Source organism: Alligator mississippiensis, chromosome 10 (assembly GCF_030867095.1).
Source record: "Alligator mississippiensis isolate rAllMis1 chromosome 10, rAllMis1, whole genome shotgun sequence".
NCBI lineage: Eukaryota > Metazoa > Chordata > Crocodylia > Alligatoridae > Alligator > Alligator mississippiensis.
In genome coordinates this window covers 19354246-19380893 of record NC_081833.1, presented here as the reverse complement: position 1 = coordinate 19380893, position 26648 = coordinate 19354246, and the positions used below count along the sequence as shown (strand labels likewise).

At 42.4% G+C, this 26648-nt stretch overlaps 1 protein-coding gene across 3 annotated transcripts in view; it reads left to right on the top strand.

The window, feature by feature from the left end:
- Nucleotides 1–24792, top strand: part of UPB1 (beta-ureidopropionase 1) — a 29454-nt gene extending 4662 nt beyond the window's left edge. For 2 of the 3 annotated variants that reach the window (XM_019493686.2, XM_006272203.4), the window contains exons 3-10: nucleotides 628–715; nucleotides 1649–1743; nucleotides 3308–3469; nucleotides 8729–8898; nucleotides 14382–14463; nucleotides 16649–16691; nucleotides 19967–20121; nucleotides 22727–24792. In XM_019493686.2, coding sequence (XP_019349231.1) covers nucleotides 628–715; nucleotides 1649–1743; nucleotides 3308–3469; nucleotides 8729–8898; nucleotides 14382–14463; nucleotides 16649–16691; nucleotides 19967–20121; nucleotides 22727–22810 — 879 coding nt within the window. In that variant the 3' untranslated portion in view covers nucleotides 22811–24792. The remainder of the gene's footprint in view (nucleotides 1–627; nucleotides 716–1648; nucleotides 1744–3307; nucleotides 3470–8728; nucleotides 8899–14381; nucleotides 14464–16648; nucleotides 16692–19966; nucleotides 20122–22726) is intronic. The other variant, XM_059713515.1, reaches the window with a different exon arrangement.
- The last annotated feature ends 1856 nt before the right edge of the window (nucleotides 24793–26648 follow it).

The window sequence follows — 26648 nt, the reverse complement described above, 5'->3', positions numbered from 1 at the left end:
TTGAGGATGGTGGCCTTCCCATAAACGCCCCTGAACCCTAAACCCTTGTAAGAATTATCGATTTCATGGTGGTCAGAAGTGAATCAGCATACTCATTTGAGATGCATTTTGTCATTTCATGATAGTGCCCATCCCAGGGTGAAGAGGCTTCAGAATCTGTTTGTATTAGGATGATGCCTGGATGACCAGGTCAGTAGACTGGCCTTGCTAAGTAGTCTGCTATTTGTCCCGAAATACTTTATTTTCCATTCAGACTTACCTTTTCATATTGCTAGGTGTCATACCTCAAAAGAGTCTGTAAAAGGTGACTTTTATTGTTCTTTTTAAGGTTTTATGGTGCTCTAATACACATCCAGGAACAGATTTTTAAACATGGCTATTTTGAAAATCATACTACGCAGTCAAGTGTATCTTTATGCACCTAATTATATAATGCCTCCAGTTCTTTAGAGCCTGATTCTGCCACTGTTTTGCTCACACTGAGTAAGTACCTACCACTAAAATCAATGGGACTAAGCGTAGAGCAAGATATGACTTAATGTGAACAGGAGGTAACAGAAACAGGCTGTTAATGTTATATGTGAGCAATTATGTATGGCTTTTTACAGTTAAACTTATTGCAATCAGGTGGCTGCACTGCATAAACGAATAGAGGAGATTGTGGAGGTGGCAGCAATATGCGGGGTCAATGTGGTCTGCTTTCAGGAGGCGTGGAGTAAGTATTTTCTGTTACCTTCCCAAATCCAGACTCTGCCTTGGCAAACGCAAACAGTCTTTCTCATAACCACCAGTCCCACTAGATCAAGTCAGCTGTGCTAAAGATTGCTCTGCCGTGATCATTAAGTGGAGAGATTTCAGGATACATTAATAAACCACTGTTAATTTCTGTTTTCTGAAAGAAACCCTAAAGAACCCTAATTTATAGAATTGTGTGCAGGTCTCATGAAGCCTGCAAAGGATAGCATGCTTTCACAGTCCTGTGACTCTTGATTATGTTACTCTCATACGTCCTTCCCCATTTATCTCCTTGGAAGTTTTGTTTCATTTAGGAAGATTCTCTATAAAAGAAAAATATTTAAATTAATGTGGAGGATGTACAGGGTTAGCTGTAGTGAAAATGAAAGGTCCCCTAAAGAACAGAGGTTGCCCACAGGTCATACAGGGCAGTAAATTGGGTGTACGCAAGGTCTATTCACAGTAGCTTCTTAACTAAACAAATGTTGATTGATTACAAGGCACTTTATCTCTCTGCCACAGTGTCTAGTGCTTATACAAATCTCCTAGTCCAACATGTGCCGTGGAATAAGATACAGAATTCAGTCCTGGTCTGCTGCATGTTAGTGGTTAGCAGTCTGACAGCACAAACTGTATTTAGTTTTGGTGTCTTTGTGAGGCCAGAGGATAGAAAACCTACATGAAATGCAATACTCTTAAGAATTAATGTCCTTTGCCTAGGGGGAGTGGGGGGAGAGGAACTCACTGTATCCTCCTCAGATATGTGGTAACTATTTCTCGGTTTCATAAAAGCAGCTTCCAAATATAGTTTATAGCTTTCTCATATGTCTGAAAAGCAGAACTAGCCCCGTATGCATTCAGTGACATGAAGCCTTTAATTGACTTGTGCTGGGTTTTGTTTTTTTTTTCTTAGCCATGCCCTTTGCTTTCTGTACAAGAGAGAAGCTTCCTTGGACTGAATTTGCAGAGTCAGCAGAAGAGGGCCAAACCACCAAGTTCTGTCAGAAGGTAGAAAGTTGAATTCACATCTTTCTGTAGTGCCTTTTTAATATATCAATCTTGTCTCTATGCAAAAATTGAAGATCCAAATATAATTTTCCATCACATTCAGAACCTGTATTGTGCAACAGCTAGCAAACGTGCGAATGAATAACAGCTTGTGTGTTCAATTTAAAATGCTGATGAAGTGTCCTTGTTTTACATTCATGTAATGCCTTCCACCCTGGAGGGCACATAAAACTTCACATCCTTACATTTCCCAGATTTCATTAAGACAAACCAAGCCAAATACCTTTAATTTCCATTTTAATGGAATTTCTTGGCTAAGACAGACTATGCATTGATAAGCTTTACATGAAGAATATTACTGATGTGTTAACTTACAGCTTCTTACAGTTTTCTTCCGAGAGGTAATAGTAGATGCAGCATTTTTTGTGCTTAAGGGGAACCCTTTAGTAGCTGGTGGACGTTTATCCTCTAAATACAGAATAAAAGGGTGATTAGGATTATCTCCTTTTTATGAGTGATACTGTGTGTTGCTTTATTAAAATATTCTCTGATGTGATCAGGTTCATTATGGTCCTGAATCTGTCCATACCTGAGCTGACCTACTAAGCAAGCTTGGGTAGCCAGCTTCAAGCCAATCTAGGTCATATGTGGACCACTTTTCCAAGTGGATATAATGACTATGGCAGGGGTTTCCAAAGTTTTTATGCTGCGGCCCAGCAAACCATGGCCCAGAAGTGGCCACAGCCTGCAAACCATGGCTCAGCAGTCGCAGCTGACCATGGCTAGTATTTCCGGCCAGAGAACAGGTAAGGATACCCCCACCCCTTGGGCCGTGGGGTGCTGCTGCAGGCCCTGCAGAAGGAGCTGCAGCCTCTCCGCCCGGCTCTGGGGGGCCGCAGTTTGCTGGTCTGCGGCCACTTCCAGACCAGCAGCCAACCCACCATGGCCCGGGGATTGAGAACCCCTGGACTAGGGGGCAGAAACTGCAGCAAGAATTCAGGCATATGGAAAAGTAAAATGACCTGAGGGGAAATAAGAGAAAATGTGTCATTGAACCCAAGATTAAAGATGCTCTGATTCTTATGGATCAGATGGCAACTGTTGTTTAATCATAAATACATTTAATATGCATTATATGTTTTTAAAACCATTCCCATTAAGGTTTTACCTCAGTTGGTCAGCACTACTGTTATGCTTAACCCACCACAGCAGAATGCCTGAATGAAGGAATGGGAGCAGCATCATTACGCCATGCTCCCCACCTACTCCTCACGCACCTGGTAATTGGGCTTGTCTGGCCCACTGGTTAAGAACTGCTGCTGTAGCATAATTCCTCCAGCTGGAACTTGGTGCCTCTGCCAGAATGGTTCAGACTGGAAAGGCCTCAGTGATGTTTCTATCTCTGAGGAAAAAAGGCTGCATCATGTTAACCGCTGGTACTTAGGATGTCAGAATAGTGCACAGAGTGAAAACCTCTCTTGTATTTGCCTTGGGAACAAAAGATGAAAGCAGTTAAATGCAGAAGGCTTGTCTGTAACAAGCCTGTCCATTTTGTTCATTATAGCTGGCAAAGAAACACAATATGGTTGTGGTGTCTCCGATCTTGGAGCGAGATGATGTGCATGGAGGAACTCTGTGGAATACTGCTGTGGTGATTTCAAACTCTGGCTCTGTCCTTGGGAAGACCAGGAAAAACCACATTCCCAGGGTTGGAGATTTCAATGAGGTGAGATGAAATACTGATTATAATAAACGTTATAGCTTTTGCTTGTCTCCATCTTGTCTGCTGTTAGCAACCATTTTGGAGAAAACTTAACGTGTTCTGGAAAAATGTAACTCCCTAGATATTCTGTGTGTTTTATCCACATACAGTTACGTGGCTGCAGCACCACTGAGGGCTTTCTGGTGAGCTCATATATCAGAGGGGTAGAGTTTGATACCAGGATCTCCAAGATGCTATAGTAGCTTTGGTTTATTTTCAACTTACTTTGCATTATAGTCCCCCGAACAAATTTCCCCGGCTCTGTTCTTTTCTTCAGAATGATGTTTTCAAGGGCTGCTCTGTTAGAACAGCTGAAGCATCTTGACAAAACATTGAAGAACTGTGTTGTTGTATGTGACAAGGCTTTGCTGAAGTCATTTGTGTGGTGACTTTCTCTTAAACTGGGGAGCCTTTGGTTGTAGTTGAAGGGAGACTCCTCTGAAGGGAGTTGAAGGGAGACTTATGACTCCTCTGTGGACACTTCTTTCAAAGAATGAGTCTACACCTTTGCTGCTCTCAGAATGGAGTCCTGTGATTCTCCCCACTTTTGACTGGACCAGCAGGTTATGTCATCTCCTGTTTACCAACCATGTCGCTCCCAGCCGTGTTAACTGGGCTTGGACCCTGTTCTACAATCATCTGTAAGAAATGTGCAAACTGGCAAAAGCAATGACAGAAAATAGATTGCTCAAAATTTGGCCTACTGTATCCATCCATGGGACTATCACCATATTTGCCAGAAAGCAAGAGTTAAAAAATAACAGAATCCAAAGCATACATCGTTTTACTTCAGCTTGATCTTTTCTTGCCATATTAAGTAAGTTCTGCTTAAATTGGGCACCTCACCCAGACATTGAGGTTGGGTAAGGCAGGCTGCATCCCTTCACCTCATGATTCTCAAAGTCAGTTCTCAGTTTCAGCAACCAGTGCTTGGCTTCTGTCTTTGATTATTTTGGGCTCCTGCAATATTTAAGCCTGTACTGCCTTTTAATCAGTAATACAGTAACCACCAAGCTATGATATATGTGCTGATATATATAAATGCTGATACAAATATTTGCAGCATTCTTCCTACCTTGTTTGACCTTTAAATCCATACCGAACCAATAATGTGTTCATGCTCTGTATACTTCCAGTGCTCTGCCTCATAGATTCCCAAATGGTGGACCACTGTTGCTCATTTCCAGCTGTGGAACCGCAGTGAAAGGGAGCTAAAAATACATGGGCACTTTTAATTATCTAAGCCAGCAACTGCTGTCATTGGCACAGGGATGCTGCACAATGAGCGGCAGGGAGTGGGTCCACGTGATCAGGCACATCAAGGGAAGTATGGGAAAATAATCTGCAGTGATGTGGTTGGCACAAAGAAACACATTTCAAAGTTAAAAATGGAACATAAAGTATCCCTCCATAGGAATATCATAAGCAGAGAGAAAAACAGGCAAAAATAAGAAAAGCTTTAAACATACAATGTGCATCTATACATGCACTTTACTAAGGAGCTGACTAATTAGCTCTGCAGTAAAGTATCACTATCTGCACGTGTGCCCATATTAGGGCACAATAAATTCATTAACTCAGCTGTAGGAAGTACTGTCTGGGACAAGTACTATCCTATAGCAGTGTAGTTATGTGAACTGAAATGCATGTGTAGACAGTGACTGGGGCTGGCTGGGGCACAAGAGTGCTACAGTATGGGGGCTGTCTGCTGGCTAGCCCTGCGCTGTAGCACCCTTGTGCCCCAGCTAGCCCCTGCGCAGCATGTTGAGCCAGTGTGGAGCACCCCCGGTCTAGTAGACTGGGCCCCAGACCCTCTGCCAGCCAGGGCTGCTCTGCCCAGGCTCAACGTGCTGCGATTCCAGGTGCGCATGTAAATGCTGCACCCAGGAGCAATAAACTCCAGTGCCAACTGTGCCTGAGTTTATTGCTACATGATAATCGCATATGTAGATGCACCTGCATTGTCTTACATTAAATCTTTTTTTGTTGTTGTTGTCATCGTCAACAATTTCTGCTCTGTTTGGTCTGCTTTGATTTAACAAACTAGTAGTGTTTGTCTAAAATATTCCAGCTTGCTGGGCAGCATTTGTTCTGCTGGAAAGGGGTTTGTTTCTCCTCTTTTTAGTGATTTTACTGGATACCTGAGACATGTAGATGGCTGAGTGAGGGCTAAGCAATTGTGATAGAAGGACCCTAGAAGCAGCCAGGACTTGAGGGAAGGATTATGCTGATCTTTGTTAATCAAGAAAACAACAATAAAATAACAAAGCCAGGCCCCAGGAAGGGGCTGAAGTTAGACTTCATGTACTATGAAATTGTCTTTGTGAAGAAGGTTGGGAAAATGATCACCCATGATGAATCAATAAGAACTAAATGGAAAAGAGAAAAAGATTGGTCTCTGGCCTTTTCAGTCCTGTGTGGGAGGACATATAAATAAACAAAAATCAATCCTTCTTGAGACATCACAATTAGTTGCTGTGGAGATGATTATGACCTCTGGTGAGGAATAAAGAATAAGCTCTGATGAATTCCCCCAAGCAATTACAATCTTGTTTTTCTTCTACCACAGTAATAAAACAGAGGATAAGAATAAAAAGGAAAAAAATTAAAAATGCAGCAAGGGCAGAGCTGTTTCATAACAGAATTATGTGAGCATCCACAATGTGGTGTGCTCGCTGTGAACACAAAAGGAGATTTAGCGTGTGCCCAAGGGAGTTTGCAATTTAATGGAACCCTTACAGTCAGGAGATTGTCACAGCGACTGGACAAACTGCACCTCTTACCTTCTTGACCTCTGAGCATGGCCTTTTCAGGTCTCATAGTCTCTGTCAGCTTTGACTGCAGTTCTAAGTATGACTGACTATATCTGCAGCTCTAATCTACTTCTGGCCTTGCAGGTCCATTCCCTCTCAGAGCATTGACAGATAAATATAGTTGCCAAATGCCTCTTTAAGGCCAAATTTGTTTATTTAGAATAAATACATTTTAGAGAATACCTTTTTAAGATGGCCCATATAGCTAACTGTTTCTTCATGCACTCCCTGCGTTTGGAATTCTTCAGACTCCCTCCATAGAGTCTCTGTGTTCATCCATCTCCTTAGCTGACAAATGATCCTCCTGTCACAAGCATCAAGACCCCTTTTAACTGTTTATAGACATTTGAACTAGTAACTTCCAGTTCCAGCAAAAAAGGTTTGCAGTTCATTGGAAATAGGATATTTGAAGATACTAGCTTCCCTCAGTTTCTTTCAAGGTCTGCTTGTTTGTCTGTTTTGTGTTCTTGGTTGCTCTTTTCAAGCCCCCTAATAATTTAAATTAATACACACATTCATGAAGTTCTAAAAATCTATCACAACTACACAGTAACTTTGCCACACAAACTACATGCAGTATTCACTACATTATTACACATACTTGCTCATAGATTAATATTCAGCAATTCCACATTCCTCACAGAGGTTTCACAAGAAGGTATACTTGATCTCTGGTGTGCTTGTGTGTGGCCTCTAGGACCTTGACAAAAGAGGCTTTGTCCTCCATTTCTGGGTTTGGTGCATGCTAACAGCAGAGGGTGGGCTAGAATGAGATACATCAAGGGTGTGTCTGTCGCTTCTCAGCCTCTTGAAGGCTCAGATCAAGTATAGATGTACCCTAACAAGTGTGCCTTTGCCAATGATTTAATTCACACTTATTCCAGTGTTGTCCTGTCCCCTTTCCCATCCAGACATGCAACTGATTCCCGTTTGGAGGTGTTTTAAGCTCAAGTCAGCTTGCTGGGGATCTAAGCCAGAACTCGGGTGTCTTTCACTGCTGTTGATAATGGGCCCATTCTGCAATAAGAACATAGGCTAAAGCCCTCATGGGCTCAGTTTCTACAGTTGTGATAGAAGAACCCCAGAAGCAGCCAAGACTTGAGGGGAGGATTATGTTGATCTTTGTCCCCTTTTGTGACCAGAAGGAGATGAGTTATCCCATAATAGATTCATAGAGTCGGAAGGGACCTCAGTGGGCCATCTAGTCCAACCCTCTGCCCCTAGCAGGCAAAAAAAGAGTCACCAACCCTGGGGTCATGTGATCCCAGCCAGGTGCCTGTCCAGTCTCCTCTTGAAGACACCCAAGGATGGGGTGAGCACCACCTCTCTTGGGAGCCCATTCCAGATTCTGGCAAACCTGACCGTGAAGAACTTTCTCCTAATGTCCAGCCTAAACCTTCTCGCTAGTAGCTTATGGCCATTGTTCCTTGTCATTCCAGGGTGTGCCCTGGTGAACAGATCGTTGCCTACTTCACGTTGCTCTCCCCTTATGAATTTGTATGCCGCCACAAGGTTCCCTCTCAACCTTCTCTTGGAGAGGCTGAAGAGGTTAAGGTCCTTTAGCTTTTCCTCGTAGGGCCTTCCCTGCAGGCCTCTAATCAGGCGAGTGGCTCTTCTTTGGACTCTCTCCAGGTTGTCTGCATCCCATTTGAACTGCGGCGTCTAGAACTGGACACAGTACTCCAGCTGCTGACCAGTGGCACATAGAGGGGGAGAATCACTTCCCTGGACCTGTTTGTGAAGCACCTATGGATGCACAGCAAGGTGCGATTGGCTCTGCCAACTGCTTCATCATACTGGCAACTCATGTTTATCCTGGAGTCAACAGTGACTCCAAGATCTTTTTCTACCTCAGTGGAGCTGAGAAGGTCGCCCCCCAGCCTATAGGTATGATGGCAGTTCTTCCTCCCTAGATGCAGCACCTTGCACTTGTCCTTCTTGAATTGCATCCTGTTGCTCTCTAGCAAAGAATCAAAGAGCTCTAAAGCTCAGAACACAAATAATGCCAGGATATGCCCAGAAATCCTAGTGACTTGCATAGCTGAATGCAGCACCAGCAAGGACACTAATATGAGAGTGGATTTGCTATATAGTTACTCACACCTGGGTTAGACTCACTAAGATGCTTAGCCCTAGATGCTGATCACCCGAGTTAACTGCAGTGAAGACCTACCCTAGCAGGTAGTTCACATTTCTGTAAGAAAACAACAAGCACTATATGTGGCACTTAATGAGGCCTGTTCTACAGCAAGAGGATAGGCTTTGTCACCATTTTCTAAGATTCTGGATCTACTTACTGTTTTTAAACTTGTGGAATGTATTTTGAAGAAGAACAAAAGTTACAATCTATTGGTTGAAGATGGTGCTTTAAGACACCTGCTTGATTTGCACCCCCTATCCCCTTCCCCAGTCTACCTACTATATGGAAGGAAACAGAGGGCATCCAGTGTTCCAGACTCAGTTTGGGAGGATTGCTGTGAATATCTGCTTTGGGCGCCATCACCCACTCAACTGGCTCATGTACAGCATAAATGGAGCAGAGATTATCTTTAACCCTTCAGCAACTATTGGAGAGCTCAGGTAAGTGAAAAGCAGCTTTTGGGCTGTATCATGGTTCCTGCGTTAATTGTACTTTTCACCCTTTTACTGTTGCCTTAAATCCATCCCACTTAAGTTTGGGATTATTCCTGACTCAATGAGGAGTGACTGCAGTCACTTTTGTCGACATGGAAATCTGTCCTTTCAGACCAAATTTTAATACTACTGTGCAATTCACTGTGATTATCCCTTAGAAATCAGAGTTTAGTTCAGCACCTATAGCTCTGTTGTATCCCAGGGACAACAGCATAAATAACAGTATCCAGCCAGCTTTCACTAAACAAAAGACTGTTTATTTAAGACAAAAATGTTATAGAGAAAACAATAGACATTTCAGATGTGTGATTTGCTGATCAGGTGATTGTCCATTTTCCGTGGTACAGTACAGGTATGGTATCAAATTGGTCAGTGTTTGGTCAGTTTGCAGTTCTACAGGCCTCTTGAAACTGGTGCATCATCTGCATTAAAGATTTATATTAATTACTTCACGGTAATCTACATGAGATGCTATGTTGCTATAGCGATGAGCTACGGTGATGTAGCGTAAGCGGTCATGAACTGTGACACCGATGCTACTGTTCAGTAGCAGTGAGTTACTGTGTGGTAGGGTTGGAAATGACCTGTGTGCTGCTGGGACAGCGCAGTAATGCACAGTAACAACTGTGCAGTTGGGCGCACGTATAGACGTGCCCAGTGCCCTTATTTCCTAGTGGAAGCTCCTCCATTGAGTTGGGAATAAAATTTCTAACCTGCCCACAAAAGCATATATCTGACACTTTAAGAAGTGATGGAAGAATCTTTGAGCATACCGTTTGTGCCTACCATCCATCACATCTCAAGGTTATAGTCCTTGGTTATTCCATGCTTCCAAAGCATTATTTCTGTCACAGGTTGTACACTGCTTGGGCTACTATACTGTGGTATGGAATAGTTGTTTATCCATATTTACCAGGAGGTTGAACTTATTCTTCCTCGCTGCTGTAGTTGGAAAACAACATTTAAAAATGTTTTCGGTTGCACATTAATCTTCTTTTCTGGGCTGTCTCTAGGGCACTTATGCATGCTCCAGGGATAGAGGGGTGGTGCTTTAATTAGACCGGCTCCAAGAGCCTCTCTAAAGCACCTCCACATCTTGTGTATCTGCATCCCTGCTCTTTAAAATGGTGGTGGGTGCCTCTGCTCATGTATAAGCTCCAACTGTATTCTCAGTTTCTTCTATTTCTTGCCTTACAAAGAATAGACATTTTGAGTTCTTCATAGTTCTGAGGTCCAGCATTCCAGAATGTGTCAAAGGATCATATTGACACGTGTGCTTTCTCCATTTATTTACGTGATGGGAGGCTGTGAAAAGCAATCTAATTCTGTAGGACACACACTTCTACACACAGAAACCATAGTGATACTCTCTGTGCTGGAAACTTATCTAAATGTGCATTTTTTCCCAAGGATCTTTATTATATTATCTTTTCTCTTTTTCCTTGATGATGTTCTCTTTCCAATGCAGAGAAGCAACGTTTATAAAGTCTCTTAATTATAGCAGGAATAAGTTATCAAAAAAGTGTTATTTAACAAACTCAAAGAGTTAGTGTTCTTCAAAGTAATGTGAATAAATGAATCTACTGAATTCCTTTTCCCTTTTCTTCTGCCTTTCCACCACATCTGAAACTGAGAGTCATGCTTGCTAAGTAAAAGCTGATATCAGTTGTGTACTCTTGGGGCAAGGACACAGTTTCGCTATTGTTGTGTCCAGCAGAGTGGCACTCTAGTTTTAGTTTTTATCTATTTGTTACTGTAGTACCAATAAGAAAAGAAGTTGTCACTTTTGGTCCAAGTAGATCACCAGTTTTGCAGTCTCTGAGATGTTCCTGTTAGAAGGAGAAATATTGAGGGTGGAGCCAAGCATTTGGTTAAGCAATCATCCTTTTCTGAGCAACACAAAATCCATTTCCGTTGTTGCAGAAGGAGTCAAACCCAAGGAAGAAGCTATATTTGTTCATAGTTTCAATAAGGAGACACATGGCTGCGGAACTTTTTGCATGATAATATTATTAATTTATTCAACAGTATTCACCCTCCTTCATTAGGTGAGGGGCTGGTGGATTAAGTATTTGCATGCAGCCTTAACCAGTTCTATAACTTAGGCCCCAGTGATCTATGAAGCCCATCTAAGCAAATGTCTCTTTGTTTAGGGCAACAGTAGTATAGATAAACATATAAAACAGTGGACATTTCAGAGGCATGCTTAGTGATTGGGCAGTTGTCCATTTTCCAGGTAGGAACTATCAAGTACAGTATCAAGTTGGTCAGTTCTTAGATCCCAGGTAAGTGACCTCCGGGGACAGATCCAGGAGGCTGCACTGGTGCATTTGCACCCTGTGGCAGAAAGCCACCTTTGTCTCTCCCCGAGGTCTCTGCTGTGTGACAATTTGATAAGGATGGGCCCAGCAGAGAGAGACACATCCTTACCCTATCTCTTTAGGTAACCTGAGCTGGATAAATTCCTGAGGGAGGGGGAAACCTGCTCCCTCTGCCTACGTGACTGACATCACACACCTGGGTGAGGGGCTTCCTTCCTGGTGGGCTAGAGTCTGCCCAGCAACTAGTGATGTATTTCAAATTGGTTGGCTGACAGCCAACAGGTGCTGGCCTCCATCAGACCAGGTAAATGAGGTCACAAGGGCTATATAAGTTAAGGGCCGCCCAGGAGGAGGGGAGCAGCAGCCATGAGGGATACTCAGGAACAAAGAAGAGCAGTACCATCTGAAACTTGCTCTCTCTCTCAAAACTCATGATCAAGGAACCCTTGCCTCCAGAGGGAATCTCCAACAGCCTCTGGATGATACGTGTGAGGAAGCTAGCTGAGATCCAACTAGATATATAGCTTGCAGTAACTCAGATGCGAGATCAAAGGCTACCCCAGCCACAGGAGTTTGCTCGATGGGATTTCTCTGATATTGCTCTACCCTGTACTCTATTCTAACCCTACCCTCTGTAACCAGTAAAGTTCTCCTTTGTACCTAGTGTGGGAGACTTATTGAGGGGTTGGTTTAATTATGCCCAAGAGGCCCCTTGGGTCTGCGGACTAAGGGAGACTATCCTTTTTGGCCCCCGACTTGGGGAAGTGCCCCAAGTTCTTGTATTGGGTCGAGTACCCGTAGGACTATTAGGCCTATGTTTCCCTGAGGACACAGGACCCAGGCAGTCCCTTGTTGGGGAGGTGGCAGCACGTTACCCCCGGACTCTGCGGTGGGGTTCGAAAGGGGGTCTGCCAGGGCTTAGGCGCCCCTGGAGAGACGCGTGGAGTCCGGAAGGTGGATGGGCGTAGTGAGGTGGGAGGCTCAATGCAAGAGCTCCCCCTACTGGCCTGCTCCACCCAAAGTTCAAGACCAACTGCCTGGCAGTGGCAGCAGCATTTCGAGTCAGGCAGTGCTGAGGGAGTCAATTGACTTCATGGCTCATAATAATCTACCGGATACCTTCTAACCTCTTCATTCCACAGGTTTTAACAACCCTCTCTTTTTTTGTTTTAATGGTTTTGATGTTCCACCAATCACACTACCCTTTGTTCTGCAATTCTGCTGTCTACTAGCTGCTCCTAGTAATGGAGTTCTTATTTCACAGCCCTGTAGACTGTTTTAACTAATTACAATGAAGTTGTATTTATTTTTGCTTCAATCTTAAACTGAATAATACAGCCCTAGGCCCCTAGCATATTAGTAAAGCTTCTAGTTTATTTTTAACTGGAGAAAAATGTGTTGTTTTATATATGATGCACCCCAGCAACTGCACCTCCCTTTTCAAAATTCTGTGTGTCCATGGTGACCTCCCTCCCAGACTTGACTTTTGTCTCTTACAGTTTTCAGTTCTTCAGGCATTTTGAACTGGACAAAGAGTGCTGTTTCTCTCAGAGGGTGAAATGTAATATGCAAATCATAAATGAAAGAAGAAAATCTATTAAAAAAATCAACATTGCTAAAATAAAACAGGGGGCTCTCTTGATGTAACATAAGTATGTGAACTACACAGGGAACCAAGAGTCTTGCTGACCAGGATGAGAGAGAAAAGAGGGTTTTAAAGCATGGATTGAGGAATCCTGTTTTAGAGTTTTGACGTCCACATTTTCCTTAGCTCATTCTTTCTCCTCTCTCCTTTCATGTAATTTTTTTCCTCTGCTGAATACAACAACTAACCAGAACAGAGAGACTTTCATATTTGTAGTGTAATTATGACAAATGTTCAGTGAAGGTAAATCACATGCCCATAAACAATCCCAGTCCAGGGGCAGAGAGTGACAGTAATTCTGAAGTAGTATCCTGTCATTCAGGCTGTTTGAGGCAATTCTCTTTCAATATAAGAGCTGATAATGACTGTTTTAGATTGTTTAATGTTGGAAAAATTCTTAGAAATGAGTTTAACAAATACAATATCTCTTCTAGTGGCCTTCACATATGCCACTTTTAGAAGAATATTTATGATGTTGATCCACTTACAGCCCATAAAGAAGAGAGTAAACAGAAATTATGTACCTTCATGAGGTACTTCATTGCTTCTCTGGGTGCTCCAGGGTAATTATTGGCTTTCTTCTCTTGATTGCTTTTTAAGGATATAATTTTTATTGCAAGAAAAGAACTCTTGAGTCTGATGCAAAAAAACTGTTCCTGGGGAACTGGAAGAAAACTGTCTGTGATAATATTATGGATATATTCTTTTTTCCTTTTTCTCTCTTTTTTCCTTTTTCTCTCTCCTTTCATAAAGTTATAATTTGCAGGAGCTTTTCAGTAAAATCCCTTTTTCTTATAAGAGCTGGCAGCTTGGCTCAGAGCCATAAACCATGTTGTTTCATTAAACCAGTAATCATCTTTTATATGCCCGAGCCTCCTTGAGAGTTAGATTTATCCACCTATGCCCTTCTCAGTATCAGGGAGGTACATGCTGTCATGAGAAGGATTTGCAGAAGATCATACACTCTGTTCTCTTGGTTTTAGTGGAGTAGGGAATCTAAGGATCTGATTCCTGTGTTTTTATATGCTCAATGAGAAGAAGGCAGCCTGAATCTTAAGTGGCATCCAGAATTGGAACTCCTATTTCAGAAAAGAATGAAAGTTTAAATGGAGATGTCCTTTCCCATTTTTCTGTTTTTGGCTTTCTGTATAGTTTAAACACTAGATGAATGGATAATAATTAGAAGTTTACAGAGCTGCTTTTGTTAAGATGTTTGTCTTGTTTCCTCAGCCAAGGTTGAGGGAATGACTTGGAAATGATTGTGAAACCCCCAGATAGAAGGGGAACATGACAGGTGGAGATTTTTTTTCTTAGCATTCAGACAAATTTGATTTCTTATTACCTGTCTTAAAAGGTGGGGGAAACTCAAGATTGTGTGTGTCCTCAACTTCATAAAGAATCCAAATTTAGTTATCAGCTGCAAAAAGAAAGGCGAACCACCCCTTTTTGTTATTCTTCTGCAGTGAGTCAATGTGGCCAATTGAAGCAAGAAACGCAGCCATTGCTAACCACTGCTTTACGTGTGCCATAAACCGAGTAGGAACTGTAAGTAGCCTTGCAGCTTTAGATTTGTATTCCAGGTATCATAACACACCGTGCTCCTAGGTAATAAACTATATGATAGCACTAGGATACTCAGAAAACTCTAGTAGTTCTCTGTTCACTCTGAGCTCTACTCTTCTAGTTGTTTGTCATGTGCTTTGAGGACTAGAAAGTGTTACTGTTATTCATAGTCAGCAGGGAGATTGAGCTGCTTTACTGTTGGCAGCCTGTTCTGCTGTGTGTAAATGTCTTCATTTAAATGTTTCTACATCAGAGTGTTGACACGCGTCAGATCAACACTCGGGATCCCAGTATTGCGCTGTTGGACAGGAGGGTGTGATACACAATTATATACACACGCACAAACACCACTATGAGTTCACACACACATGTACACACACATAAGGTGGCTGTGTGTTAACACTAGGGGGCGTTGGGGTAATTTGGTGCTTGGGGTTACTTAAGGTAAAGTGGCCCCGGGGTTACTCGAGGTCACTGGGGCTGGGGTTTACTTAAGGTCACTGTGGCCCCTGGGATTACTCAAGGTCACTGGGGCTTAGGGTTACTTAGGGTTAATGTGCCCTGGGGTTACTCAGGGTCACCTGGTGCTGGGGTAGAAGTGAGGGAAAAAGCCCAGTGGCAAGGAGGAGACAGCCAGGAAACAGAGAGGCAGAAAGCTGAGAGATTGGGGCTGAAAGGAGGGGCAGAAAGCTGGGAGATCAGGGCTGGAAATGAGGCAGAAAGAACCGAGGGAGAAAGCCGGGAAATCAAGGAGGGTTGGGAGGTCAGTAGGACAAAAACCCAATTCGGGGTTTCAAAATAACAGGTTTATTAAACAGACAACACACTTCACAGCCCCACAAAGGTATTGATTCCTACACACACACATGAACTCACATACACACCCACACAATGGTAGCAGGAGAGAAAAAGGCTTGGTGGAGGGATTGAAGTTGAGGTGTATAGGGACAGAGTCCAGGTCCTTTGCTTGGGGAAGGAAGGTGGGTGATAGCTACCTATCCTGGGCTGTGAGTAGATCCTCGATGGCCAGTTGGAGTCTTCTCCAGCAAGGTGTTGTCCAGAGGGGGTCCCTGGCAGGGCCTCTGGGTGGATGGATGGCATAGTGTAGTGCTGGTCCAGATGGAGAGGGTGTCCCAAGGAGGTCACACTCTACCACCCCTTTTATAGGGGTGGGCTACCTGTGTCTCCTATGGGAGGGACATGTCCAGGCAAGGACAGTCCTGCTCAGATGCCTACGTGCAGATCCAGGTGTCCTCATTGTCTGCTAGGACACAATGGTGGGGTTGCTGGTTTCTTCAGGGTCTTTGTCTTTCAAATGCTGGATTTCTGTTCTGCTCCTGGGTGAGGTCTGTGGTTCCTGGGTGAGTCAGTTCAAGGCAATGGTCCGGTCATTGAGTTGATCATTTAGTAGAGGCCTGCTACCTTTGTAACTCAAGCACCCTCATTCATTCCCATTCATTCAGGAACCAATTTACATGAGACTAGTTAGACGAGAGTCACAGTTACAACATGGGTTACACCAGGGCAGAGGACACAAGATGGAGGCTTGACATACAAAATGGAAACTTGACATTACTTTACAGACATAGGCCTAAATCATATAAATTCAATATAAAACAGTAAAAATCAATACAAACATAATAGAACACTATTTACAATATAAAAGGGGCTTGTTACTATAAGGGAATATAAGAGCTTAGCTTAGCTTACCTAGTACTACTTGTAATCACTTATAAGGGATAGAGAGGGCAGAAAGAAAGTTAGAAATGGTTGGGGAAGGGGAGGAAATACATTTTTAAGGTGTTTTTTTTTTAAAAAAGAAAAACCTGGGGGTTTTGTTACAAGAGCTGTAATGTTTTGATATCACTATTTTTATGCCCCAAAGCTGCATGAATAATAGGCAGTTGCCCAAGTAAATGCTCATTTTCCAGGCTAGTCCATTATAACAGGACAATTACTATCTTGAATTGAGAAACTAGGCCACTTCCAGCACTGTTGCTGGTAAGCCAGACAAGTCTTAATAGGTCCAGGCAAAGCATTCTAAACTCTTAGTTTATATAAGCTACCTTATTAAACATTACATCCCTTGTATTGCAAGTGTCTCTTGAATGAAGCAGCATTATAGTGCCATCTACAGATTCATTTCAAACTGTCCTTTGTTTCACAGGAACATTACATGAATGCATTCACATCTGGAGATGGTAGGAAAGGTATGTGTGGCAAACAGTCACTGGTACCTTAGAGCTGTTGATATCCCAGGTCTGAAGAAGTGGGTCTCTTTCTTGCTAACTACCTGTAGTTTCTATGATAGCATCTGATGGTTGCCTTATTTCTTGGAAATGCTGTTTCACGTGGTGAGCATAGAAGGCACTTTCCTGACATATGGTCACTGGAAGTCCTTATTTGGAGCTTCTATATCATTTATGTTTAGGCCACAAACTCTGAGGGTTGCAAGACAAAACCCCACAGATCTGCCATGTTGTTGGTGTAGTGTATAATTAATGCTCTTATTTAAAATCTACAAAAGTCAGGGATTTCATTACCAATGACTATAGCTATATGGGTAAATTAATAGGAGAGATGGCTAGTTTTGAGTTGTCCAGATCCAGACTTATGTATGAGACATTGAATCTCCTGTGTGAAAAGGTTAATATATAACTAGTCACATAACTTATAGTATATGAGGTACCTGTGTTTGGGTGTCAGCTAAAATGTACAGGAAACTTTGGGCACCTATACACATGTTGGATATCTGCTCTGATGCTTGCTAATTAGTAGGGGTGTGCGAAGAGGGCAGTATTCGATTCGGATTCGGCCCACTTTGGGGGACAGCGATTCAGTTCGCTGATCTGGATCACTGTCCCAATTCGATTCGGCTGAATCTGAAGATTTGATTCTGATTCGGAGAATCAGCGATTTGGCCATAGACACAGCTTTATGTGGTTTTTTTCTATGTACCTCAAGGTACCAGGCGCAGCTTGTGAATGCTGTGATGGTGGGGCGGACGGAGCGGCCCATGGGAGCGTGGGGGGATTCCCCATGCGCTTGGCGGTGGACCCAGAAGTGGACTACAAGTACTTCCTGCCAAGTGCACAGTAGACCCTCCCCCCGGCTCGGCGATTGGCCATGGGGGAAACCCAGGTGCCCCCCAGACCCAGGAGGCACCAGTTACCGGGGGGTGTTGGTCCCCCCATGCACTCTGTGGCGGACTCAGAAGTGGACCGGAAGTACTTCTGGTCTCCTTATGGGTCTGCTGCCAAGTGCATGGGGGGTCCCCCACACGCCCATGGGATGCTCCATCCGCCCTACCATCTCAGCGTTCACGAGCCGCACTTGGTACCTCAAGGTACGTAGAAAAACATATAAAGCTGTGTCTATGGCCAAATCGTCAAATCTCTCCGAATTGATTCGGAGGCTTCCGATTTGATTTGGAGAGATTAATGGGTCTCCTGATTCGATTTGATTTGGATTCGGAGATTCAGCTGCCAAATTGGGCCGACTCTTCTGAATTGAATTGGCGACCAGAGCTTTGCACAGCCATACTAATAAGTACATGTTGGAGCAGACTCGATTAATTGAGTCTGCTGGAGCGTGCTAATTTGCCCACTCTAGCAGTCTCTACATCATGTGTTTTCAGTGTCCTTGCCACCATTTAATTAAAGCGCCCCTGCCACCATTTTGAAGTGTGGGACATTGAATACGTGATGCTGTGGGTGCTTTAATTAGTGCAGCTTTCGGTAGGTGTAAAGATGTCCTATGTTACTGCACTCCTTTATTTTACTGCCTTTATAATTTTTTTCCCCATTTTTTGTGGCAGTTGGCTATGGACACCTAGCTTATGCAGCTGTGTAACAATCCTAATGTCAGAAATGTGGTCTTATTGCTCCTGTTTTAATGCTTTCTCTACAAATGGTTCATGGGTGAAAGCTAGATATTAGGGGTATGTCTGCCCTGCACATTTAACTTGAGTGCTTTGTACCTGTGTGTGAGTGCAAAGCCAAATCAGGGTTACTCTGACTTGGTGAGTGTTCTTAAGACTTCTAGAGGCACCCTCCATTGTTCCCTATTGCAGTAGGCTGAGACACTGTTTCTTTCCCAGAGCGTTTTGGGAGAAATTGTGTGTCCTTCTGAGAACATAAGATAAATTATAGGAAGGCAGTGGAGAACTGTGAACACTCAGTGATCTAGCCTGAACCCTCCCAGCAAAGTAGGCGGGTTAATAGTTTGGGTTAAAATAGCAGTCAAGGGCTTAACTCATAACCCCCAGCCAAACCAGTTAGCACAGACACCCTTAGGCCTGAGTGAGGCTGAAGGGGTTTTATGTGTGGGTAGAAGGGGTAAGAGCCTGAGCTAATTGTGGTAAAAGACTTCAGAGGCACTTTCACTAGAGCAAACTGAAATGTACTCAGCTAGTTTTCTTAAGTCCTTTACTTCTATAACATTGTAAATGTTGGCTCCAGGGAATATCACAGGGAAAGACGAGCACTAGCAGTAAATGACATTTAAGAGAAAAAAGAAAAAACCCCATAATAGATCACTTGCACTCATTGTAGGCATGAAAACAAAAAAGATGAATTCTGAAAGCCAAATCAACTCATACTCTGCCAGGCCATCAAGTAATGTAGTCACAAATCCAGAGTAGCCTGTTTTGTCATGAGATCAGTTTCAGCAACTTCACAAACTCCAGAGCAGCCATCAGCATCTTTGACTTATCTGGCCTGAGCCTAAGCCTTAGCCCTAACCAGCCCACTTCTACCAGGTCCTTGTCTTAGCCAGACATAAGAGTTTTAAGTTTTGCGGCAGCTGTACCAGGGAGGCCAGCAGTATCTGTTTTTCAATGAACAGTCCAGAACTGCAGACAAGTCTGATGCATGTGGCTAACTTTTTGATCCTGCATTGGAGACCTAAAGCTGCTTGCTTTATTGGTGGCTTTGAAAAACATTGTGAAGTTGCCACCTGCATTTACTTAATTGTGGGATAAATGAGAGAAGATGCTAACTTAGGGCACCTATACATGTGTCCGATGCCTGCTCCTATGCATTCAAATTAGAACATATTGGAGCAGACTCAATCAGGTCTGCTGGAACGTGCTAATTAAAATGCACCTCCCCCCCCCCCCCCCCCGGGAGTGTGTGGAAAAACGCACTAAGTTCCTGTTCAAATGCAAAGACTCTTAAACAGTAGCAAACAAAATAACATATTATGTAAAACTCACAAATTAGGTGGATTCCTACCTAAGTATGGCACACATGGAAGCTGTCCTCTACACGAGGACATCACTAAAGGTCAGGGAGACAATTTTATCCTATGGCCTTACGGTGGCTTGTTGAGTCAGACAATACCTAGCTTCAACAAGAGCCCAGCTGGGTAAGAACCAAGAGAAGCAGTCCTGAGGCGGTTTGGGAAAGGAACTTGTGAAGCACGTGACATTATGGACTGATCTGTTGTGGTTATAATTGTTACTAATATTGTTATTGTTGTTAAGCACACCATGACTTGGGTTATTTCTATGGCTCGAGTTACGTGGCTGCCCCAGATGGCAGTAGAACTCCTGGACTGTCCCGCACGCAGGATGGGCTTTTGGTTGCCGAGATGGATCTAAACCTTTGCAGGCAAGTCAGTGACAAATGGAATTTTAAGGTGAGTCTTTATATTCTGTGAAGAAGCCTGACCTGGTCCCTGGGACAGTGTGCTAGCTTCATTTGGAACAGAGTGAAGATAACCAGATTGTTAACTGATACAGTGCTGACTTCCAGAGTCTACAGACAGTCTGAAGCCCTGGATAACTGCCTCCATTCATCGCTTATATCGTTTAATTTAAAAATATAAGATTAAAAGACTGCTGAATGAAACTAAACCAAATATAGGCTCCTTCAGGTCTCGGTAAGAGGACCCACGCATGGATTTACTGTGATTTTTAAAAACATTTCTTTTAAATTCTCAGTTTTTGTTGATTTGGATTCACCTTCTGAAGTATCTTTTGTAGACAAGCCCTGAGTTCTAAACCTTAGAACTGCTAGAGATCTGGAACTCCAGACTTTCCAGTCACCCCCAAACCCAGCCTGCACTTTGACTCCTGGCAACCAGGATGACAACCCCCCTGGGTAGTAACCTTTATACCCTGGTTCTCCCTGCCTGAGTGCTTCAGAGATATTCCACTTCATTGTTCAGCATTTACTTCCAAGAAAAGAAATGGTAAATACTGGCTGTGACATCACAGAAAGCAAAGGAAATACTTATCTTTTCATATAGCATAATATACAACAGTGCTGGATCCTGCAGGCTGCAGCATTCACTGTGCAGAAAAAGGTACTCTGATTTCAACTTGGGGAAAAACTGTAAGATTTTTACATTAATTTATAAACCTGCACAAACATATTGCACAACCAGTTTCATCTCAGGAACTGGATTTTGGTAGCTATGAACAAAAGGGAAGTTAGGGCTACAGAGAATTTTACAACTTTGCCTATACAGAATTATATCCAGCTTTGAGCCATCACATTCTGCTCATTGCTTATGCTTGTAACAGTTGAGCTCTTTTGATGCTTTGGAGCTATATGCTGTGCAAAGGAGCCCTGTTTTCTGTGGGATGCTGGTGCCGAATTTTGCAGTACTGTTAAAATCAGGGGTCCTTTCTGTATAACATGTATCTAGTGTGTCAGGGAGTACATAGGCCTGGCCCTGTAATAGCACAAATATGCATTCAAATGAAAAGGTAGTTATTACTGTAAATAAGAAAATGAGTTGAATAATCCATACAATATCCTAGGTACTATGTTTATATTGGATTCAATTTATTTTATGCTGCCTTCAAGTCTTGCGTTTGCAGCATGCAGCAATTTAGTGTTGACAACGGAAACCAGGGATGTAGGAAGTTTTAATAGCTGAGTAGCATATAACAAGGGCATTTGCTATCCAAGAGGGTGTAGGAAGGGGGCAGCTAATATTTTTGGCATCCATGAGAGCTGAGATTTTTGTCATGGCAACACTTTCCTACCTGTGAGCAGGACAGGTGTTTTTTAACACTTCTGGTGGACATGAATTTGTTCCCCATCCTGGACAATCCTTAACAGCAAGTAGATGCATGATCTGTTCTAGAATCTGCCACTACATCCAACTAAATGCTTCCACTAATATTAGAAGGAAAATAATTAAAAAATTGCCCTACTTGCATTTCATCATTCATTCAGACGAGAGGGAGCAGTTGGCTCCTGTCAGGACCAGTATTTCAGACTGTTTGTATGCTCTGAAAGGTGGTACTGTAGTGAGTCATATTCATAAAGATTTGGTTAAAAGCATAATGGCTAGACAGACACTTTCTGTGACAAGAATATTGTGGAATCTGTCTATATGTGTGTGTCAATGATTTCCATATCAAATGGACTCATTTTCAGTATAAAAATCGTTCTTTCTAAATGCCTAGAATCTGAAAATCAAACCGAGTTCTTGCCCTACTGTGCCTCATCACCAGGTGACCATGATACCATCATCAAAGCTGTAAAAGTTCCTATGTGAATAAAGGTTCTACAGCACAAATGCCCTCAGTGACACCCATGTAAAGTCACCAAAGGCAGTGGGGTCCCTCAGCTGTTACTGGGGTAACAGTTGAAAGTCTTCAACCACCCCTGCAATTTGATTGCCCTAGTTCAAATTAAATAGATGCACAAAAAAGGAGGGAACATAGCTCCTCCTCTACCTGCACTGGGTCTGTGTGGTAAGAAAAATAAACAGCTGAGAGCTCTTATTTTTATCAGTAATCAGAAGATATGACTGAACACACAGAGCAAAGAGAGTCGGTGTACACAAAGCAGTGACTGTAATGTTAAGTGCATTAGCTTTTGCAGTGTGCAGCTGTGCAGTAGTGTTTGTATCAGAGTGCTGGTAAAGTGTATAGATCAGCTGAATCAAGACCTTGCTATTTTTAAAAGCCTGTTATTTCTCTGCCAAAAAAGCAGCATTAATTGCTATTTTCTATTCACCATCTGTAGTGGTCCTTGCTAGTGGTGAGGTGAAGTGAGACCTGGGAATGCAAGACTTCCCAAACTTGTATCAGCTGTGAGCCGTTTCTGAGCTCACAGCCCAGCTGCTAGTCAGCTTGTGAGGACTCTTAATTTAACTCGTAGTCTGAACCCATCTGCAGTCATTGAATTTCTTTGCAGCCCACCTACTTGTGAACTGTATTTTAGGAATTGCTGTGCTAATTGCAAGCTGCTTTAAGAGGCTAAAACTATGCTTTTTTTTCCAGATGACGGGTAGATACGAAATGTATGCAGAGGAACTTGCTAAGGCAATCCAGCCAGATTTTACACCCAACATCATTAGAGAGTAACCATGTTAGTGACAATAGCATCTTCCCTAAAAATACAAAAGGGATGTAGATAAGGTTGTCAGCCAAAGTCTTGTTACTGAAGCTGAAGTCTGATACAGGAAGTTATAATGATGTTCAGTCAAGAAGTTACCACACTGCAGGTGGGATCTCCTTATGACATGCTTCAAAGGGTGCATCACACATTTTGTAGCACTGAAATGCTATAATTGAGACTACTCCAAATGAGGAATACTGTACACTCATATGATCTGAGACTTGCAAATTACATTTGTCTGTTCAATTTTGTCACAGGACAGGTGTCCATTCTGTTTAACGGGACTGTTATGCATACAAGGACTGGAAAGGGTGTCTGTTGTAATGACTCTAGTAATGGATTTTGTTTAAATATGATTCACTTGGCACTATTTACTATGAGCCATTGGCTGGGGCTTGGAAATATTTTCATTGTCCTGGAATTTTAATTGAAATGGAGTTTGTTACAATGCGATTCTACCTGTATAAGTCAGAGTTATAGGTAACTTATGCTGCAAAGTGAAGAACAAATACTTAGAGAGCTGAGTGAGGAATATGCCTGGCTCAGATTTAAGTTCTGCAGCATATGTTAAAGTGCGTGTTGGGGAAATAGTATGTAGGTGAAATACTGCATGGCTCTCAGAAAATGCTAGTGTAGTTGGTGGAGGACTTTCCCTCACACCCATTATACTGGGATAAAAATGTTAGCACAATACGCCTTGTAGACTCTCTGCATGGGGTCTTCTGATATCAGTAGTCTCTTCTTCCCATCATTTGAAATACCCCCTTTTTCGGTCAGTGATAGGCTGGATGTTGAATCAGTCAGATGATTCAGAAGAATAATGGCTGCATATGTTGCTCTTGCACTTCTGAAAAGGAGAAGCTAGTTAGGATTGGACTAGGTCTTATTTCTCTACTTTTCCCTTTGCTTTCTGTGATAACTTTTTATTGTCCTATTGCCAAACTGCTTACATATTTCACATTATAGGCATGTTCCCTTTGGATGATTTATCTCGCCAAGAAGACACTGTTCTACCCCTGACTCCTTGGAGAATTGTTATGTTTGTGTTTATTGGCTTAAGATATTGGATGCCCTGTTCCTAGACTTACTCTCTCCCTCCCCTCCCTGGGCCGTATGGAAGGGGTCAAAACATTTAAAACCCAGTATCTAAAATTAGGTTGCCAAATCATTAAGTGCCCAAATAAGGACCTAGGAGCCTAAGTTTTGGCACCCCTTTTTAAAAGATTTTGTGTCCTGTGGCATGGCTTAGAGAAGACTGTCTGGCTCTGGTAACGATTAACAAGCCTTTCTACAAGGACTTAGAACAGGTAAAAATTAAGAAAAAGAGATATTGTTTAACTGGATTTCTGATGGCAGAAGCAAAGAGTAGACATTTCTTCTCAGTGGAAATGCCCTTTTTGGAATGCTTCGGACAAGTAAACAGTGTGAGGAAATAATCTTAGCAATGGCAGGATCAGCATGGATTACTGTAGTTTTTCCAGGTTTAGGACCATATTTTAGTCCATCGTACCATTAAAGCTAGAGCAACTCCAGTGAAATCCATGGCATCATTTTAGATTGATGCTGGTATAACTGAATTCAGGTTCTGTTCCTTAACGTCTGTTTGCATCTTAATGCTTTACAATTTAAAACTTCAGTCAAGCAGGAATAAACATTGCATGTTCTGTTAGGGCCTTATCTAACATTAATGTTCATAAAACTATTGTGAATTGCACAGCTTTGATTAGATTTGCCACAAAGTTCAGCTTGCATCAAGACAGCTTTTTAAACTGTGGTTAAACCAAAGGGATCTGAATCATGTTCAGTGATTTCAAATGGTATTTGTATAAATGGGTAATACTGTTGTAGATTGGCAGAAATCTCAGGATTTTGTCACCCTACTTTCCTGTATCTAATTTTTTAATAGCAGGGCTCAAAACTCTGTTAAGTAAAATGATTTTTCAAACAGTTTCATAGTATGTGGTTGTTTTTTTCCTGTAGAAAAGATTAGTTTCCAAACTTAAACCCTTTGACTCTTCTACTAGAAATGTAACTATTATGACGTGTGTGCACAAGGAATGGTGATAGCATTGATTCCGTATTGCATGCAGGGAGAGGACTATATGATGTGGGAAGGGTTAAACAGAGGGGAAAAAAGTAATATTTTGATAACCTAGTGTCTTGCTTGGATATATTTATTTGTCTCCTTTCCCCACACTCACTTTTAGATGCTTAATCCAAACAGCCAAGGGAAAAGAAGTAAGAGGAACTCTAGTCCTTTAGAAAAGGTTAAGCAGCAAGACTGTTTCTCTTTAAAAATAAATGTTTTCTCCTACTCCTACTTGTCTCTTTTTGACTGTACAGGTTCCAGGTACAGATTTAGTCTTTTTTTTTTCACTTGACTCCAAGAACCTAGGCTTACTATATTCCTTTGAAAATACAACGCACATTTTTAGAAAACTGTTTCTTTTAAAAATGGCCTCGCTTGTAAATTTGAGTTTTAAAAAAAGGAAAAAAGTTCATGATTATCTACTAATAATTTTAGTGCAGTGCTTTATTTTCTATCCTTCGTTAAACTTTTGTCAGACCTAACTACTTTTGGGTCCATAATAGTTATATTCTCTTTCAAATACATCATCTGCCTTTTTAATATTTTCTAAAGTATGAGATGTCTTTCTAAAGAAAGACATCCAGTCCTAATTAGGTACACAGATGCCCCCTAAAGCTAACATTCTGTCATTAGTAGTTCCCTTAATAAGTATAAAGCTACCTTCCTTATCCGTGTATTTTTCCTGTAGCTGAGAAGGTTTATGTTTTGCTGTGCTAATTGCAACTCCTCTTTTTTTTTTTTCAATTTACCTGGACATATACTGGGGAGGGGGAGGAAAGGAACCACTTGCCTTTTATGTGTTTACTGTGTTCTTCTTTTAGGTGGGTTTCTTAAACGAAGCAAAATTCTGGTAATTCAGCTTTGGCCTAGAGCACCTTCCTCCATTCAATATTATTAAGACCCTTAACATTTATAGCGCAAAATGTGAGCTGATTAGACATCACAAGAATAGCAGACTGCTATCTGTTGAATTGTTAGTTTTGGCATGTCTACACAAAATGTTTACTGTGGAGTAGACTAATTAGCTCCACAATCAACGTCTCACATCGACACATGAATGGCAGTTAGGCTGCAGTAAACTAATTAAATCCGCATTAGGATAGTACTTGTAAATACACAAGTACTTACAAATATTATCTTGCTACAGTTTTTTTATTGCATGTGTAGATGCTGACATGGCTGGCTGGGGCATAAGGGTGCTTCAATGCAGTGGCTGTCTGCTGGCTAGCACCGAACTGGAGCAGCCTTGTGCCCAAGCCAGCCCCTCCACAGCATGTTGAGCCAGACAGGAGCAGCCCCAGGCTGGTAAGCTGACCTCCAGGGCTGCTCTGACCCAGCTCAGCGTGTTGCGGTCCTAAGTGCATGTTCAAATGGCACACCCGGGAATGATAAACTCTGGTGCAATAAACACCAGAGTTTATTGTTTTGCATTAATAATGTGTAGACACACTCTGTGGCCATGTCCAGACAAGTGCAGCCCTGTGGTCTGTGGCACCACAGACACGTCTGCGGCACCACATACTGCGCGTTCAGGTGTTTTCTATGCTGCACGATAGCAGTGCTGGGGGGCGGGGGGCACAAAAGCCATGCAAAGAACCATGCAAAAAAAAAAAAAGGGTGGCACATGCATGGGACAGTGCACACTGCCCAAAACCGGAGCCTGGCCTATTGCAGCCATATTCCAGCTGCTGGCTAGGCTCCAAGCAGCAGGATTG